We start from the raw sequence: 17,834 nt of genomic DNA on the forward strand, positions 1-17,834 counted from the left end.
TTTTTTCTTATGTATAGAAATTTTATGATATTATAACACAAAAAATATAATTTATATTAATATATTTTTAAATAAGGAATGTCTCCCCTTTTATTTTCTACGGGAAATTATTTTTAATATACAAATATTAGTCTTCCAAATTTTGTGATCTTTCAAATATTCGATGATTTAAAAATGACATATATATTGATAATGTGTCTTTTTGTCATAGATAAATATAAGTACTTATTGACAGTTCTTTAAAGATTCTTTTTTAATGTCAAATCTTCACTCACACACACTCACATGTCAATCTTCACTCTACAAGTGCTTATTTGCTCGCGATTCTTTCAATATACACTTATTACCTCTCTCTGATGTTATATAATTTTATTTTTATTGATAAATTCTACGATTTATGCGCACTGTTTCATGTCACTCAGTGATAATACAGATAGTGACGCAGTTTTACATGCGTCTCTATCTTTACGAGAATTCCGACAAAAGATTAGCAATGACGTTCTTCTTATTTTTTTTTTTTCATAAATACAAATATTAATAGAAAATTTTTCTTCTTTTTTCTTCCTCGACACTTGCACTGCCACGGAAAAAAAAAATTAACGATTATTACGCATTAACAATTAATACACAAAACTAGGGTACTTTTTCTCTTTCCTTCCTTATTATATATATTTTCCCTTTCTTTCAAACGTCAAAATCCAAATTCTGCTATAATTAGGTCGGACAACTATCCGACAACTGCTTTCGCGTTTATCCTCTACTGATCATTTGTTACGCTTTTCTCGTAGTTTTCTCAAGAAATATTCTCAGTATTCCTCGTATATTTCGACAGATCTTGATGTGCAGCGAACGTGGCCGCTCTAGCATCACTTTGCTCTCTCTCTCTCTTTTTTTCTTTCTCTCTCTCTCTCTCTCTCTCTCTTGATAAAAATAATAATTCAACATAAATAATACTTTGAGAAGACAAGAGGTCCTCCTTTGACTTCACGCTCCGAACTACAAGACGACTGAGAAACGACTGCGAGATTTCTCAAGCCGGCGCGTAACTTTTCAATGTGTTCGAATATCTCCGCTCCACCGGAACAGAAACGCGTCGAAGAGAGGTGGATACCTTCGTTTTATTTACTAAGTCTTGTCCGAGATAAAAATATCGTTTTAGGCCATGCATATATAAGTAAAGTACGCTAATGTGTTTTTCTTTGCATAAATTACGCGCGGGAGCGGAAATGTTAGTAAGTAACTGTGGTAAAGAAAGTTAAGAGCTTTGGAGAACAAATGGAGTTAACGCGCATTGATTACTTATCATTGTGGTTGAGTAATAAAATTATCTCTGTTCAAGAAAAAAAGACAAATATCAATTGCAGTGATTTACGATTTACACGAGGCTTGCTGATGTAGTCAGTGTTGATCGCAGTGTAGATATAAATGTATTCATACTTTATAATTCCGGTTTTATCTCCGTTTTAAATTTATTTGTGAATGAATCGCGTAAAAAAAATTTGCAACGTAATTCAAGAATAAGATTTGGCGAACTCCTGTCAATTCCAAACCTTACGATTGTTTTATGAAGTCGTGTCTCGTGTCTGGTGTTTTTATGTGTGTAAATAAAAAGTTATTTACACAAATGTAGCTTTTATTATTTTATTTCTTCCAAATGTAGAAATTATTTTGTTTTATCACCCGCCACTGCCATCATTTTAGCAAGTTTAAGTTGAAAAGATGATGCAAACAATGATATCATCTAAGTGGATATTATTGCAAATTACTATTTGCATAAATATCCTTTTTCCAAAGACGTCAATTGTCAGCGTTTTCTGAAATCAATAGAAATACATACAGAAGACATCTGCATATATGTACATACATAATTTGCGCGTCGAGTAGTTCCTATTCAACTCATTCGTCATTATGGAAAGTTCTACGCGTAATTTCGATGGCGATTATTATCGTACTTCTCAATAAAACCAAGAAAAGGTTTCTAATCCTTGATTGCAGATAACATGACGCATATACAAATAATGTATGATTAATAACTATGTTTGTTTTATAAGTGCTAATATATTACTGTATAAATAGTTATTATATTATAAGATACATTTAAAAAAATATTAATTAAATTAATTATTATTTTAAATATATACTAGGGAGAAAAAAAATATACACAAGTTTCTTATCAAGAAGATATTAACAAAAATTTGATGGATTAAATATATAATATTTCGTAAAGTATTCACTTTTCAAGCTGTCATCTTAATACCTTTACTTAAATTTTTGCAAAAAAAATACAATTTTATTAAAAAAATTAATAAAAAGCGGGTTGTGGTCTTTTGCTTCTCTGTAAAATCTCGCAAGATTTATCCCATGTATAAGAAAAGTTTAAATAAATCTTAAGACATCAAAAAAGATCGCTATTCTTAATAAATAATTTTACTAAAACGATTTGTAACATTTTACAATACTTTGATGTATGATTAATTGTAAAATTGTACATGCGTAAATTTATAATTTAACAAATAAATGCCAATGCAACATTAACATGTATTTTAATTTAACCAAGCGTTTATAGTAAAAAACACAACTCATACAATCATATTTAAAGGATTGTGATTTTTTGAGCACGTAACTTTCATGATATTTTCGATTGAATAAATGTTATATACAAGTTAATTATATATACTGCAATCGATACATTTATTACAGAATACTGGATTTATAAGATACTATATAATATGCTTATATTTTAAAGGATGAAACAGGTTTAGTGTTTGCCTATAAGAACATTAGATAGATATAAAATATATACAGGGTGTCCCCAATTTAAATGCCAAAACTTTAGGAGCGTGTTACCCTGTATATAGGATAGACAGATAACTTTGGTAATCTTTTAAATAATTCTATTTTATGTATTATTAATGTATCATTAATGTATGCATTTTTACTTGTCATATTAACAGTCTTGATAGACAGATAACTTTGGTGATCTTTTAAATAATTCTATTTTATGTATTATTAATGTATCATTAATGTATGCATTTTTACTTGTCATATTAACAGTCTTTTGCTCAAAAAATTACATAATCAATTATATGCATTAAATTGACTTTAAATGAGAAAATGTATAGAAAAGCATGCGTTGCATGAGCTGAAAAGGTGTATTAAAAATCGATATTATTAAAATATCACAAACTTGTAATATCGCAGCGCTTCTGTGAATGTGAGTTATTGAGCACACATATTGGATATTGGGCTGTATAAACTGGCGAAAGAATGCGAATGTCGTTATTACATAGAAGAATTTGCAAACTCGGCAATATATCGAGTTAAACTAAGTTTTTCGATAAAGTTAGGCAATGCTTGAGTAAAGAGTAATACACTTTTCTTTTATATAACTAAAGAATTAATACATTTCTTTTTAATGACCAATATAAGAAAAAATTAAGATTATTATACATATTCTAAATCCATTGTGTATTTTCAAAGGACAGGCCGGAAAAAAGTAATTTTTCATTATTTTAAGAATTTTTGAAGATATTGTTATGCAAAAATTAAAAATTAAAATATCTCAAAATGTTTGTAATTTATATAAAGATCTTCAATTACTATATTCTTGTAATAGAATATCAACATTCCAAGTCGGAGAACATTCAAACATAAAAAATATTTTATTTTACAAACATCTACAAAGCATTTTTTCTACATCGCAAATATTTCCTACTACATTTTTATCACAATTTTATTTCCATATCAAGTTCCATTGATGATTTTTTTCAAACATCAATGTAGTTTATGCTGGCACAATTATGCTCATTTGGACGTTTCTACGATCAATGCTTCTCTTCAGAATCCTAAAGTATTATTGTAGTAATGTAATGAGAAATACGGATCAATCTGCTGATTAAAAGACGGATTCAGCGCTTGATCATTCGTTCTGATCCTCATGATGCGGATATTAATTTGACGAGTATCAACTTGTTTCAGGAAGAACTTGTGGAATTTCGACGACATTACCCAGTAGTTTCCATTGTCGCGTTTTGCCCATATAATCTCGGCGGTAAATTGTAATTCCTCGGGACTATAAGCGAGTATTCTAAAAGAAAAAAGAGTTATTTGAATTATATTTATATAATTATAATTATAGTAAGCATCCACACACACACAATTAGAATTATAATAAATATAATTGCCCCTATTCCATAATTAATAAATTTAATAATTACCAAAATTAAAGAGTAATCGAATGAAAATAGGCATTATAAAGATATTATTCTTATCTTACATTTATTGTATGATAACAATCAAATTTCAAGATTTTTTCTAGATCAATAAAAATCTATCGTCTTATAAACTAAGATATTATTATGTCACTAAAGAAGTATATGAAAATTATGGCCGCGAAGTATTTTGATTAATAACATTTAGATACGAGATAAAATATTTGCCAACTGTTCTTTTTGTCTGTTTTTTAAGATAACGGAGGTAAAACAGTTGACGTCACAGCAACTATATTTCCTTATGGAAAATCCTAACAACTTGACACTAGTTATTGCGATCGTTGGATATGGTAAAACCAGTTTCAAGATTTTCTGTGATAGATTTTGTTATCCTCGATTATAGAAACTTATTATAAAATATTATATAAATAATATATGCTCTCTGAAAACACACATTGAAAAAAGAAATTGTTAATTTGACTAAATCCGTTCAATTAATTACTATTTTTTTAATTGAAATATTTATATATTTAAGTCAAATAAGACATATTAAATCTAACATGACGTATATTTGACTTAAATATATAAATATTTCAATTTAAAAAATGGTAATTAGTTGAACGGTTTTAGTCAAGTTAACAATTTTTTTTTTTGGTGCACAAATTAATAAAATCAAATTATTTTCCTTTCTTCCTTTAAAAAAGGTTGTTCTTCATAAATATTAATTCTCAAAATTTATTCGCATTAAATTGACGTACTATTTATCTATCAAACTTTTTAGAGTAATTTAATAGCTAAAAATATATTTCGTTAAAAAAATGTTTTTTTCGCACCTCTGCCGATTGGTTCGCGGTTGCCACGATGCAATTGCGGTCTCAGTGAAAGGGGCGAACACGATCGTGTCATCCCGAGGATTTACAGCCAGCGCCAGACCTTGACTTGATTTTCTGCCGACCATGGTCACGGGTAATTGTTGTCCCAAAGAAAGCGGTCCGGCTTGCAGCGCAGAGGTAGATACGCTGAAGACACGATCGGTTGCCAGAGGTTGGTAATAAACGGTTCGGAGTCTCGGTGAAAATGTTATGCCTATTATGCCATCCAGGAACTCGAAAGTATCGCTTCCGATCTGCAAAAAAAGCCCATTTAATATTATATAATAATATACGAGATACATACAATTAAAAAATTTCCATTGTTTACGAATATATTGTGTATCACATATCATGCACATATATCATTATATTTTATAATATTATATTTATTATACTTTATAATATTTTCCGTAATGTTAACATAAAAATTATATTAATGAATATTATAACAAATTTTTATGACAAGTATTGAACGATATTTATATTATATCAGTTTATATATAATGTGAAAATAATCTTAAATTTGTTATATAACCGAGGAAATATTATCGTAAAACATTAATAAATTTTTTAAATACATTTAATAAAGTCGTTTTGTGTGCCGTAATATTTCTCGAAATATACATGCGCGATAAGTTAGATATTAAATACTTAAATGATCTTTCTCTGTAATTATTATAATTGCCGACTAGAAAGAGAACTATAAGAAATAGCGAGGCGTTCTTGTTTACATATCATATACACTTGGTGATATGTAAGTAGTGGGATGTGCCTCTTTACACAAAAGATATCGAGAAGGGGAAAAGGTCAATCACCGACACGAAAGAGAGACGCGCAGAGAGATGAAAAGATTATTACTATCCTGTCAACGTTCGTGACGTCGATGTTCGTGACGAGAGGTGTGAAACCTTAAGAAAGGTGTACTTTACATTGTTATCCATTGATAAAGTTCTTCATCTTGACACTCTTTAATAACGATTTCAGTTCTATTGTAAAACCAATACTTTTTATATTACTAATGTTTTTAATATTTTTTTGATTTTTTTATAATTACCTAAATATTACATATTAATAAATAATTTATATAATATCTATTTTTTATATATATATTTTATATATATATATATATTTAATAATTAATGCATGCTTTTTTAAATAATCGAATTTATTATGCTCACTTTGTACGTTGCTTCATCTGGATTAGGAAACATGGATGCGTGAACAACGCGCCAGCTTCTATCCCTGACACCATCAAAGACAACAATTCCTAAAAAGATAGAACTTTTTAGTTTTCTTTCAAAATTTTTAAAGAAAAATAATTTTTATATATAATTCCTTATAATAATAAGAGTATTATAACAAATTTTTATGACAAGTATTGAACGATATTTATATTATATCAGTTTATATATAATGTGAAAATAATCTTAAATTTGTTATATAACCGAGGAAATATTATCGTAAAACATTAATAAATTTTTTAAATACATTTAATAAAGTCGTTTTGTGTGCCGTAATATTTCTCGAAATATACATGCGCGATAAGTTAGATATTAAATACTTAAATGATCTTTCTCTGTAATTATTATAATTGCCGACTAGAAAGAGAACTATAAGAAATAGCGAGGCGTTCTTGTTTACATATCATATACACTTGGTGATATGTAAGTAGTGGGATGTGCCTCTTTACACAAAAGATATCGAGAAGGGGAAAAGGTCAATCACCGACACGAAAGAGAGACGCGCAGAGAGATGAAAAGATTATTACTATCCTGTCAACGTTCGTGACGTCGATGTTCGTGACGAGAGGTGTGAAACCTTAAGAAAGGTGTACTTTACATTGTTATCCATTGATAAAGTTCTTCATCTTGACACTCTTTAATAACGATTTCAGTTCTATTGTAAAACCAATACTTTTTATATTACTAATGTTTTTAATATTTTTTTGATTTTTTTATAATTACCTAAATATTACATATTAATAAATAATTTATATAATATCTATTTTTTATATATATATTTTATATATATATTATGATTTAAATAGCTTGAAAAAAAATAATTTTAAAAGAAAAAAATCATATTTGTTAAAGAGAGATACATTTGAGTTTGCTATTTCTTACTCTTCTTTTATATTCCAATATAATGGTAAAATAAAATATATAAAAATTTTTATACATTATATCATTATTTATCTAAATAAATTAAAAATATTATTGTGTTTAAAATAGAATATTTTTTGAAAAACATTATATCAACGGTTTAATTAAAAATTGTGTTACCTGGACCGAGAGTATCCGTTATGTAAAGAAATGCATCATCACATGTTTTTGCCGAAACTTCATCGATGACAAAATTGGTCAGCAAAGTATCTGGTCTTAACACCTAAACAGAGGCAAACTAATAATAAAAAACCGAGAACAATTACTTTTATGCGTAACGATGTTTTTGTTGTTTTTAACGTAACTTGTTTCTCAGAAGCGTACACATATATAGCATATGTATTATTAAATCAATTCTATTTTGTTTTATACAATAGAGTAATAACCGGTTTTCAATTATTCTCTCTAGTTGCAATTTAAAGCTATTATACTAGTCATTTGCAGATAATTTCGTCACTTCCGGCATTCTCTTTTCAGTCTCTTCTGCAATTTTTAATAATATATATTTATTATTTAAAACAAATGTACGATTCATTATTAGAAAAGATTTACGATAATTCGCGACAAAATTCAAGACAGAATTCTATTTATTCATAATTTCATCTGTCATATAATATATTTAAACTTAAACTTGAAAATATTTGAATTTAAATACATACATATATGTATATTAAAATATATAAAATTATAAATAAATTTCTTGTCGCGTCTAAAAACAGCTTAATAAATAAAAATATCTATATTTTTTACACAAAGATTTCATAATATAAATATTTTTCTGTATATTTTTATCTATAAACATTTTGTTCTTTTCAATTATGTGTTTTTTTTTTCAGTTATTTTCACATATTTATTTTAGCTTCTACTCAAAAATCAAACTTGGCTCTTTATTGACACGTTTAATCCACTTTCTTTATTACAAAAAGAAACGTCACTTTACTCACCCCACGCGGAAAAGTGACGTGACGAACCACTTGATTGGTTTTTAAATCAAAGACTACAATTTTCGGCGGACAGACGGGCATGAAATCGTCGATTGATGTCATGACACCGGCATCAACGACCCACAATCTGTCGCAGCTATCCAGCCTGGTTCGATACACGGAAATCAACTTGGTACAATTGATTTCTCCTTTCCCAGCGCCGTGCCAGTCCCACGAAGGATACGCCTGCAACTGCGGACTACTTCCCAAGGGTGCTCTTCTGGAGAAGAAGCTCAAGGTGGCCGGCACACCGGCGCGCAGCCTGGGCGTGCTGACGAAAACTCTGTCCCAGGCTATTTCGATACCAGTCAGCACTATATTTTCCTGTTGATATTGATCGAGAAAACCACGATCGTACGGCAGTGCGAAGTCAAGCAACTGCCATTGCGCCACGGTTTCCAACATTTCCGCCTTCATCCTGGCGTACAGGAATGACAGAATCGTCGGCAGGAAAAGTGCATACCTAAAAAAAATTAAGAAATAGACAGAGGTTCGAATTAATTTTTCCATTTATAAAAAGATGCTCGTATTATTTTTGAAATATTTTAAAGCACTTTACTAAAAACAGAGATATTCAGATACTGCGGAAAGATAGCTTAAGTAAGGGGGAGGGAAGGATAAACTACTCACAATAATAATATATTTTTTAATATATAAATAAAATAATATATTTTTTATTTATTTATATTTGTATATATTTTTAAATATGATAATATCTCGGAATTTGTTTTTTAATTATCTTTTTTTTTCTATCTTTCCTACGTCATGATTTCTTGCATCCGTTACTCACCTCATATTTCAAAATTTAAAAGCTAAAATGCAGTAGATCGTCACTCCGAAGCTATCACTTTTCTAACAACGATAACTATCACTGTAACTAAATAAATCCGTACACAGGCGTGAACTATCGCGAGAACTATACCGGGCGTGTACCACAAGCTCCACCGATACAATACTGACAGATTCAATTATCCAGCATCGACCTGGAACTTGCAATTCACTAGGAGACAGGACACTGTAACTCGAACGCATTGTGTAACGAGACACGTGTGTATGTACTTTTACTCACAATATACGCACAATCGCTTTATACAGGGGCAGTGCACCTACACATAAGAGCCATTTCAAGACTAGAATTCGAACGATGGCCAATTTCGTGCAAATCTCTCCTTCGAAAAGTGGGGAGAAATGTGGCTCGTGATTTCTTGACATCCACATCCTTTTATATCGATATAGTCTAACTTGTATAAGTCCGAGGTTAACAACATTGCTTTTGTCGCGATAAAATATTACAAAAAGGAAATTGAAAGTGAAAGTTCTTCGCTCGCAAGGTAAGATATCATATGGTTAGTTTTATTTTTTTATTGATTTTTGCGATATATATATTGATAATTATATATATAATTGCTCTGCCAGAAATAAATATATTTTTCTTTATAAAAGCAAAAAAATAAAAATAATAGAACATTCAAAGATTATGTATATATATATTTCAAGTAAAACGATATTAAAGAATTTTGAATTCTTAGAATCCATTTCTTTTCTTTCTAAAATTTAATTTAGCATCTTTTCCCTTGACATAATTTTTTTATTGAAAAAAAATTACAATTTTTTTCTATTTATATTTTTTTACACAGAATTTTTTGTTTAATCCTCATTAAAATACCAATTATTAATATGCATATGAAAAGCTGAGATGTGATTTATAATATATAATTGTATTAATTTATGCAAGCATAATTATTTAAGTTTTGTAAATAATCAATGCAGGAATCAAAACACGTAACTTGATCGAAGAAAAACTTGATTATACCATATCGATCGTGCTGGAATCTCCCGTAATATTTATCAATATCACTCGTCAGACATAACGTAATGTGTTACATGTACTTGTTATTATTATGCTCTATAATTATCATTCATATTTACTGCAACTTACTGAAATAATTCAATTAGCTTTATAGTTGTAATTACTCAATTTGCATCTTATCAAAATAAAATATATAGAACTTAAATATAAGAATTGATCTCGGAGCTTTTTTTTGACTTAAATCTCTTATCACGTGTATCTTTCCATTTTTAAAAAAATTTTTGTGTGATCCATCAAAGTCCATTATTCGATTATCAATTTATTACATATTTCTTAATGTCTTATAAATTAATTGTACTGCGTTAAATTAAATTTTGCAAAGAAAGAAAATAGATTCCAGAATTTTTTAAAATTGCAAAAGAATTTTATTCAAAGAGCTTAAGATGAAATATCCCGTATATAAAGGGTCAATCGCCATTAGTGTGATACTGTGATATTACAGAACACCATAAAATAATGCGGCACTAAACGGCACTTGTGCTGGAGCTATAGCATTATAATCAATACGTAAGTGTCCTTGGTTTCGAAAGTGCCCGGAACTAAAGACCGCACCCAATGAACTAGATACAATTTACGTTTTTACTCATATAGATGCTATCAAAGGAAATCATGAAGAATTAATTCGACCGTATGTGATTATTATGTCATAATTTTTCTCCTTGACATATTTATTGGTGTACGTAGTTTTCTGCAATGTCATATATATGCGAGCCTACATGCAGAATTAAAATAACTTGCTATCCTATATTAATTAATACATATTAAAAATAATCAGTAATATAAATCTATTTTAGATTAAAAAATACATAAAAAGAGAGATATATTTTTTATATTTTTTATATGATGTAAATTATTTCTTTATAAGATTTTTTAGGATCTAACGTGTGCCAAATTTTATTCAATATAAAAAAATTGTGACGCATTTGTATCCATTTGTTGTGTTACTATCTCGAATTCTCCTGCTAATTAAAAAGCTGAATAATGTGATGTTTCGCTAACAAAGCGCATAATCTTTAATTATCGCAACCGTGCAATGCTCAGCACGAAATAGGCAAATGAGGTATGCAAAAGGTATGGTAATGTTCGATTATTCGATCACGAGTCTTGGATCGAGCGTCCGTGTTGTGTCGGATAGAGATCGGATATTTCGTGGTTAGCCAATAGCACGCTTGAAACACCATGGGAAATGCCATGGAACGATCACGATCGCCCTCCATTCCCACGACGAAGTGGAAGTGGCTCACTATCGGAACGACGACTTGGAAAGATCGACAAATAAATTCTCAACTTGCGGGGATAAAAACGAATAGATAGTTACAGAGAGCATTTACATGAAGCTGGTTATCTGGCGTGATAAGCACCTTGAGCTCCGTGAATTGCGTTACAAAAAGCGAAAACGATACGTGAAAATGAGCTCCGTCCTATATTAATCGTTTACTCCAAAACGATTTCGTCGGTTCAATTTTATTTTAATCTCATGACGCTATCAGAATAAAAGTATTAATATGTAATATTTTTATGATAAATGATTATATAAAATAAATATAGTGTGTGATACTAAAAATTAAAATGTTATATATACTCATTTCTATATCTTTTTTTATATTTATCTCGCGATTATTTAGAGTTTTTAATCTTTTTCTTATTAAAAACGTAAAAAATCCAGCAAAACAATATAAAATTAAAATAATGTTTTTCATATTTTTTCTAAAGATAACACACGTTATCAAAAATATAATAATTGGACTAATAATGTGGGTTTTTTTTCAAACAGCACGCATTTACTTCGAATTATTCAAGTGTGACTATTGAGGTGTAAAAAAAAAAATAAATGTCAGCTGCTTGTAATACCAATTAAACTCTCTGTACATATATCAGTGCAAAGTATATAATTATAATTTGTAAGTGTACAATTAACGAATATTTATTGTTGCCGGTTTAGCCAATTGGAATAAAATCAATCCCAAGTATTTTGAAAATACACTTGTACATATATATGTATTATTTGGAATAAATTAACAAAAACATAGCTTATCCTTTCATAATTAAATAGAATAATAGCGATTCTTTCCTTTCGCTACTCTAAAATATTTTGTTCCATTGTCCGACTAACCGCTTATGACTAATTTTGATTGTCATGAAATCTGACACACTTTCTGTACAATACCGTCTGAATAAAATTAGAGTTTACAATATGCTCATTAATACTAATTAACGTTCATTGAATTGTAATTGATATGGCTTATATTATGCTGAGTAAATTTACTAATTAGAACAAATTACAGCTTAGTCGATTGAATGCGATGAAAATAATTGATGAAGAGTATATTAAAGAGAGAATATCACTGTCATTATAATTTATCGTTGTCAATCTGAATCAATAAAGTTTTGTTTGTTCAAAAAATTTTTTCTTGTACTAGACAATACAACATCGTTTATAATATGACACAGAATTTTATTATGAAACATAATATCATTATTTTATCTGATAGTATTTTTTTTATTTAAAGATATTTTAGTAATATTTTAAATATAATTTATATGCATAATTGTTTCCCACTCAAGTAAAATTGAATTAAAACTAAAATTCAACTTTGCTCCTATATTAAATGCAATAAGATCACTTTACTTTACTTCTCTATTATTATTATTATTATTATTATTATTACAAAATAATATTAGAGTAAAATAGAGCGAAATAAAAACATGGCGAAATTAAAGCAAACAGACACACATTATCCAATCTGTAATTAAATACATTCAAACTTTCATAATATCATATAACGCCAGGAAGATAATTTGATCTTGAATATCAATTTTCATTGAAAGTTTAACGTATCGTATAGCTTCTGGGTTCAATGTCCATCGTTAGAAGACGTGAAAGAAACAGAAATCCATTGTAAAATGCTGCTGGTAAGTCGAATGTAAGAATTTGAAAGGAAACCTGGTATTGTGTTAAAAACCATACTCGTTCTTGGCTAAGCTATTAATTATTCTAAGCTTTGTAGAAACGGATCGACGTAAAAAATGATGTTGGCGAATCGCGCCCTAATTTAAGTACTCAACGCGATGTGATAAACCTTTTTATAAATCTTAATTACAGACAATGCGCCCAGTTTATCGACGTTTCTTTTTTTTTTTTTATCAACAACATTGAATCTATTTTACGTATAGTTTTGTAATTTGATTAAAACAAAAAGAAAACAATCTCTTTGATCTTTCTATAAAAAAAAGTATACGTAAAATTCTGTATAAAAAAGTGAAATTTTGAAAAGTACTCTTGATGAATTTAAAGAAGAAAATGAGATATACGATTCTCTTATCGCGTGGTCATTTAGTCAAAAACGATCAATTAATTCGCAAATATTTCTAAAATTATTTAATTAACTAAAAAAGAATTAAAATGCGGATAAAGTAATTAAACTATTGGTCTTAAGACCTATCGCAATCTATCCGACGCAAATTAGTTAGGCATCGCGTTGCATTTGCAAAGGTAAAGTTAAAAGACACCGAATTTTTAGAATACGTTTATTCCTTTGTTCGTCGAATGTCAGCGATTGACATTTTGCTTACTGTTGAAGAGTTTTTGCTTCGTCGGCTATGCAAAGAACGCGTCGCAGCCGACATAATTTTTCGTTGACTTCAAATTTCGACGCTACAGACATTAAAGGTAGATGTGTGTATGTGTGTGTGTGTGTATGCGTGTATTTTTTGTATGATAAGCGAGATCATTCTGTTATATATTTATGGCAATGGAGATACAACAATCAACGCAAGATACATTATTTATAGCGTGGAGAGGTAAACTTATCGAGAATTATAAATTGTAAATCTGATTTCCCGATACAAACAAAAAAGATCGAGAAATCTCTATCGCTGTTAATTAGCGAGCGCCCGTGATAACGATACCATCTCCTTGACTAGTCGCAATCGGCAGAGCGAGGGGGAGAGCCTCTCTCTCGCTCTTTACATAACATTCAACGCGTGATTAGCGCCGCAGCCGACGGTGCCCTGCATGTAATCCGGGAAGTTGCTCTCCAGGATGCGCATGCAGCTCCTCTTGTAATCGGGGGCGACGTGCGTGGCCAGGGCGCACTCGGTGCTCGTGTAGACGAGCTGGAAATTGGCCTGCACGAAGGGAGTATCGGACTCCCATCTGTACACCTCGGAGTTGCCCTCGTAACGGAAGAAGAGCGCGTTACCGTTGTCGGTGCCCAGGATAACGAGCCGGGCGGGTTTCAGCCCGAGATCGTGTATCTTGCCCTGGGCGTGACCGTTCCGGAGATGATCCGTTCGAACGGAGAACAGACGGTTGCTGCCCAGATACGTGAAGATGAGGCAGGTGCTACCGTCCTGATGGTGCATCAGGGCGAGATAAAGAACGTCCCTGCGGTTGCAGTTTATGGTCACGGCCTGCGGAAGGACGACGCGATATCCGCGACCCGAGGTCACGTCGTACACCAGGATCGCCCTCGTGGCCGCGTCGGAGACGTAGATGAACACGCGACCGTCCGAATTGTAATCAGCCACGACGTATTGTAGGCGAGACGTGGTGCTTGTCAGACCGGAAAGATCGACGGTTTTTACGACCTGAAATAGGAAATAACAATTGCATTTTCGTGTTTTTTATTAACGCGATTGAAGAAGAGAGAGAAAGAGAGAGAGAGAGAGGGAGAGACAAAAATGTAAAATATATTAAAATATTATATTAATTATATTTATATTTTTATAATTTTATAATTTTTCTAAAGCGACTTTAAAAAATCTATTCTTCTCAAAGTAGAAATATAGAAATAGCATCGCAATTTCTTTAACAAACTTAGATCTCCTCTTCTTAATTGGTATTAATTTAATAATTATACTTAAAATATAATAACAGTCTTTTGCTCATATATTTTGCGGCAATTTGTTTTACGGTAAGAAAAGCGTTTAATATTCTGTTATTGCATAACACTTGTGAAAGCAAAAAAGGAAAAGCAATGAGAATAAATAACGTGATGGCATGCACAAATATAATAAATGCTAACAAAAGATTATATAAATATATATAAATAAGAGTATAAATTCTTTTTTGCCCATAAATTTAAACAAATAAATATATATCAAAGCGTTTCTTTTTCTTTATATAAATACCGAGTTTGTAGCGAACTTCACGAGGATATCGCTCTTATCCTTCGATAAGATACTTTGAGGGAAGAATTAAACGACGCACATGCCGTTTTTATTGCTAGGTCTTTAGATATACGCGAATTATCTCACCTTGCCGGTTTTTATGTTGATAGCAACAACCTTTGGCGGGCATTTGCGTTCGGGCTGCTCGAGGGAATTTACTACGCCCGTGTCCAGCACCCATAGGATTTCCTGGGGATCTAAATAAATGTCCACGACGTTTTGCAACGCGGAGCATGTTCCCTCTTCTTGAAGGGACCAGCAAGGGAAAGGGAGGAGATTGGCCTGGCAGTTCTTATCTTTCAACGAGACTCTGGCTAAGGTCGCTGGCACGCCAGGCTTGAATCTGAAAAAAACATTTCGAGCAAATTTATTTTTAGACTTATTAAAAAATTATTGATTCATCCGTATTTTTTTCGAATAATATTAGCGTAAGGTTTTCTGACAATTTAAGTTGAATTTTATTTATTACTTCCCGAGATTACGATACTTTATAGATAACAGGCATATGTACAAAATCTACTATAAGATATTTTTTTCACACATCATATCACGTTTACGAAAATATTTTTTACATCTTTTAGAAATCGTGACAAATACTTACTTAGTTATTGCCCGAATAATGTTGTAACGTTGTTACGCACGGAGATAGACATTAATATCGCGTGACCTTTGACAAGGTCTACAACCTTGCTTCTCTCGATTGCCATGTTCAAAGCGAAACTTTAAAGTGCTACTTTAATTGGAATTTTATGAACAGATAATTCCTTTATTTTCTCCGCATTCTGGAGAAATTGTGATCGCGACCACGCCCCCCTTACGATCGACTTACGTCGAATGATCTGTTTAACGATCTCCTTAACAGATTTCTCCAAGAACGTACGCTGCGTGCACCGTTACTGACGTAACACACGTGATTTGCAACACGAGAGTGAACTTTCCTCTTACGGAACCAGTAAACTTGCCCAAGAATGCGGTTACCTTTTTATCCTAATTTGGACGCGATCAAAGACGAACGATTACGTTGCGTGAATCAAAGATACAAATACGATCCGCTATTTCTTTATATAAGTTCCTTGAACTTTTCATTGCGATATTAGCGTGACTTATTGTTAGAGACATAATGTAAATGATGATGTTGCTATCTTGTGGATTTATTTTTGTAGTAAATCTTTTTTTATGTGTAAACATATATAAAATTTGAATTTTGAATATTATATTTTATTATAGGATATTTTATTAAGTTTAAAAATTCTACTATAATTGTGAGAAAAATCAAGAGATATTGTAAATTTTTACTATATAATCAATAGTTCTCTACTTTATTAATATTACAATCATTTTTTTATAGAATAATCGAAATTTATTTTTTATAGATATGTTTTAATATATAAATAAATGAAAGTCTTAATCAAATATTGCATTATTAAAAATTTGATACACTATCAAAAATTTTTATTTATTTGCATCTTGATCTACTCTTGTTCTCTCTTCCTCTAGAATAATTTTATCACATGTAATGATAGAAAAAAATTGTGCATAGAAATATAACTATAACAGAAATAATATTGAAAATTATCCGTAACTATTATAATTGTTTTGTAAATGTGCAAATTACATATTTTTCATACCTAGGTAAAGCAAGGATGGCGTCGTCCTTATAGATAACAGTCCTGGTGGCGAGGATATTTTTCGAGATATAACGGCCACTGTTCTTGAACATGTTTTTGGTGGCCGGGCAAGGCCACTCGAAGGACCCGCCGGTCCACAGGATGTTCCTCTCGCACTTTGGTACTTCGACAGCACCGACGAGAGCAACGGCGACGAAAAACGTCACCGCCCATAAAGAGAGCATCCTTGCCGTCCTTTCCGCGATTTTTCCTTTTTTATTGAATTATGACGCGCCTCGGACCGCGTCTCTTTTGGCGAATGAATCGGACCGTAAACTGTAAGATCCTCCGAATTACGCCAGTTTTATAATCCTGTCATGTCGCAGCCACGTTGCGAAATTTCTCGGTTTAAAAAATATTTAATCGCGATGCGGAACAATCACGTTCATTCAAGGAGTTCCGCACGCGAGTAGGTACTAAATGTGCGGAATGGAACTGCCAAAACCGGTCGTAAACACAAGGAATTAGTGGTAAATAAAAAACAATCTCTATATATGTGTGTATATGAGCTCATCACTCTTGATTAGCTGACAAATCTCGCGCATATTAAATTTTTTTTTTTCTCGTATATAAAAATCGATTCTGCTAATCTCTTGAAATGAAAATATTTTGGTCTATTAAATAAACAAACATAATATATATCCGCATAATTTAAAAATTATACAATATATAATACAAAAGTGCGTTATAATTATACAAATAAAAATAAAAATGAAATATTTAATAATGTTGGATACATATAGATAAATTTTATTTATCTGTTGTAGAAAAAAATTTGTAAAAATATCTTAGTGGCTTACATCTTTTTATATTTAATAAAGATGCAATAAAAATTGGTAAATAAAAAACAATCTCTATACATGTGTGTGTATATGAGCTCATCACTCTTGATTAGCT

The 17,834-nt window shown here is 30.7% G+C and overlaps 2 protein-coding genes across 3 annotated transcripts in view; both read right to left on the minus strand.

Moving 5' to 3' along the window:
* LOC115240307 (protein yellow-like) overlaps positions 1-1,286 on the minus strand; it is an 8,326-nt gene extending 7,040 nt beyond the window's left edge. Inside the window, exon 1 of one of the 2 annotated variants that reach the window (XM_029815376.1) lies at positions 955-1,286. The gene's annotated coding sequence lies outside the window, so the exon portion shown is untranslated. Of the gene's footprint in view, positions 1-285; positions 572-954 lie in introns of those variants that run through there. The other variant, XM_029815378.1, reaches the window with a different exon arrangement.
* A 2,536-nt stretch (positions 1,287-3,822) lies between these two features.
* On the minus strand, positions 3,823-17,214 carry LOC115240308. Its single transcript, XM_029815379.1, has 8 exons — positions 16,899-17,214; positions 15,358-15,613; positions 14,069-14,688; positions 8,190-8,691; positions 7,366-7,468; positions 6,262-6,350; positions 5,045-5,337; positions 3,823-4,087 (listed from the first exon to the last, which is right to left on the minus strand). The coding sequence occupies exons 1-8, from the start codon at positions 17,120-17,122 to the stop codon at positions 3,838-3,840; spliced, it is 2,337 nt and encodes a 778-aa protein (XP_029671239.1). The 5' UTR covers positions 17,123-17,214; the 3' UTR covers positions 3,823-3,837.
* Positions 17,215-17,834: the final 620 nt, after the last annotated feature.

This window comes from Formica exsecta, unplaced genomic scaffold (assembly GCF_003651465.1).
Source record: "Formica exsecta isolate Colony F162 unplaced genomic scaffold, ASM365146v1 scaffold423, whole genome shotgun sequence".
NCBI lineage: Eukaryota > Metazoa > Arthropoda > Insecta > Hymenoptera > Formicidae > Formica > Formica exsecta.

Coding starts and splice junctions, on each gene's coding strand:
- LOC115240308 (XM_029815379.1), bottom strand. CDS start 17,122: ATGCTCTCTTTATGGGCGGTGACGTTTTTCGTCGCCGTTGCTCTCGTC. Junction 5,338..6,261: donor CAGATGAAGCAACGTACAAA/GTGAGCATAATA, acceptor CTTTTTTTGCAG/ATCGGAAGCGATACTTTCGA. Junction 4,088..5,044: donor CCGCGAACCAATCGGCAGAG/GTGCGAAAAAAA, acceptor TTTTTCTTTTAG/AATACTCGCTTATAGTCCCG.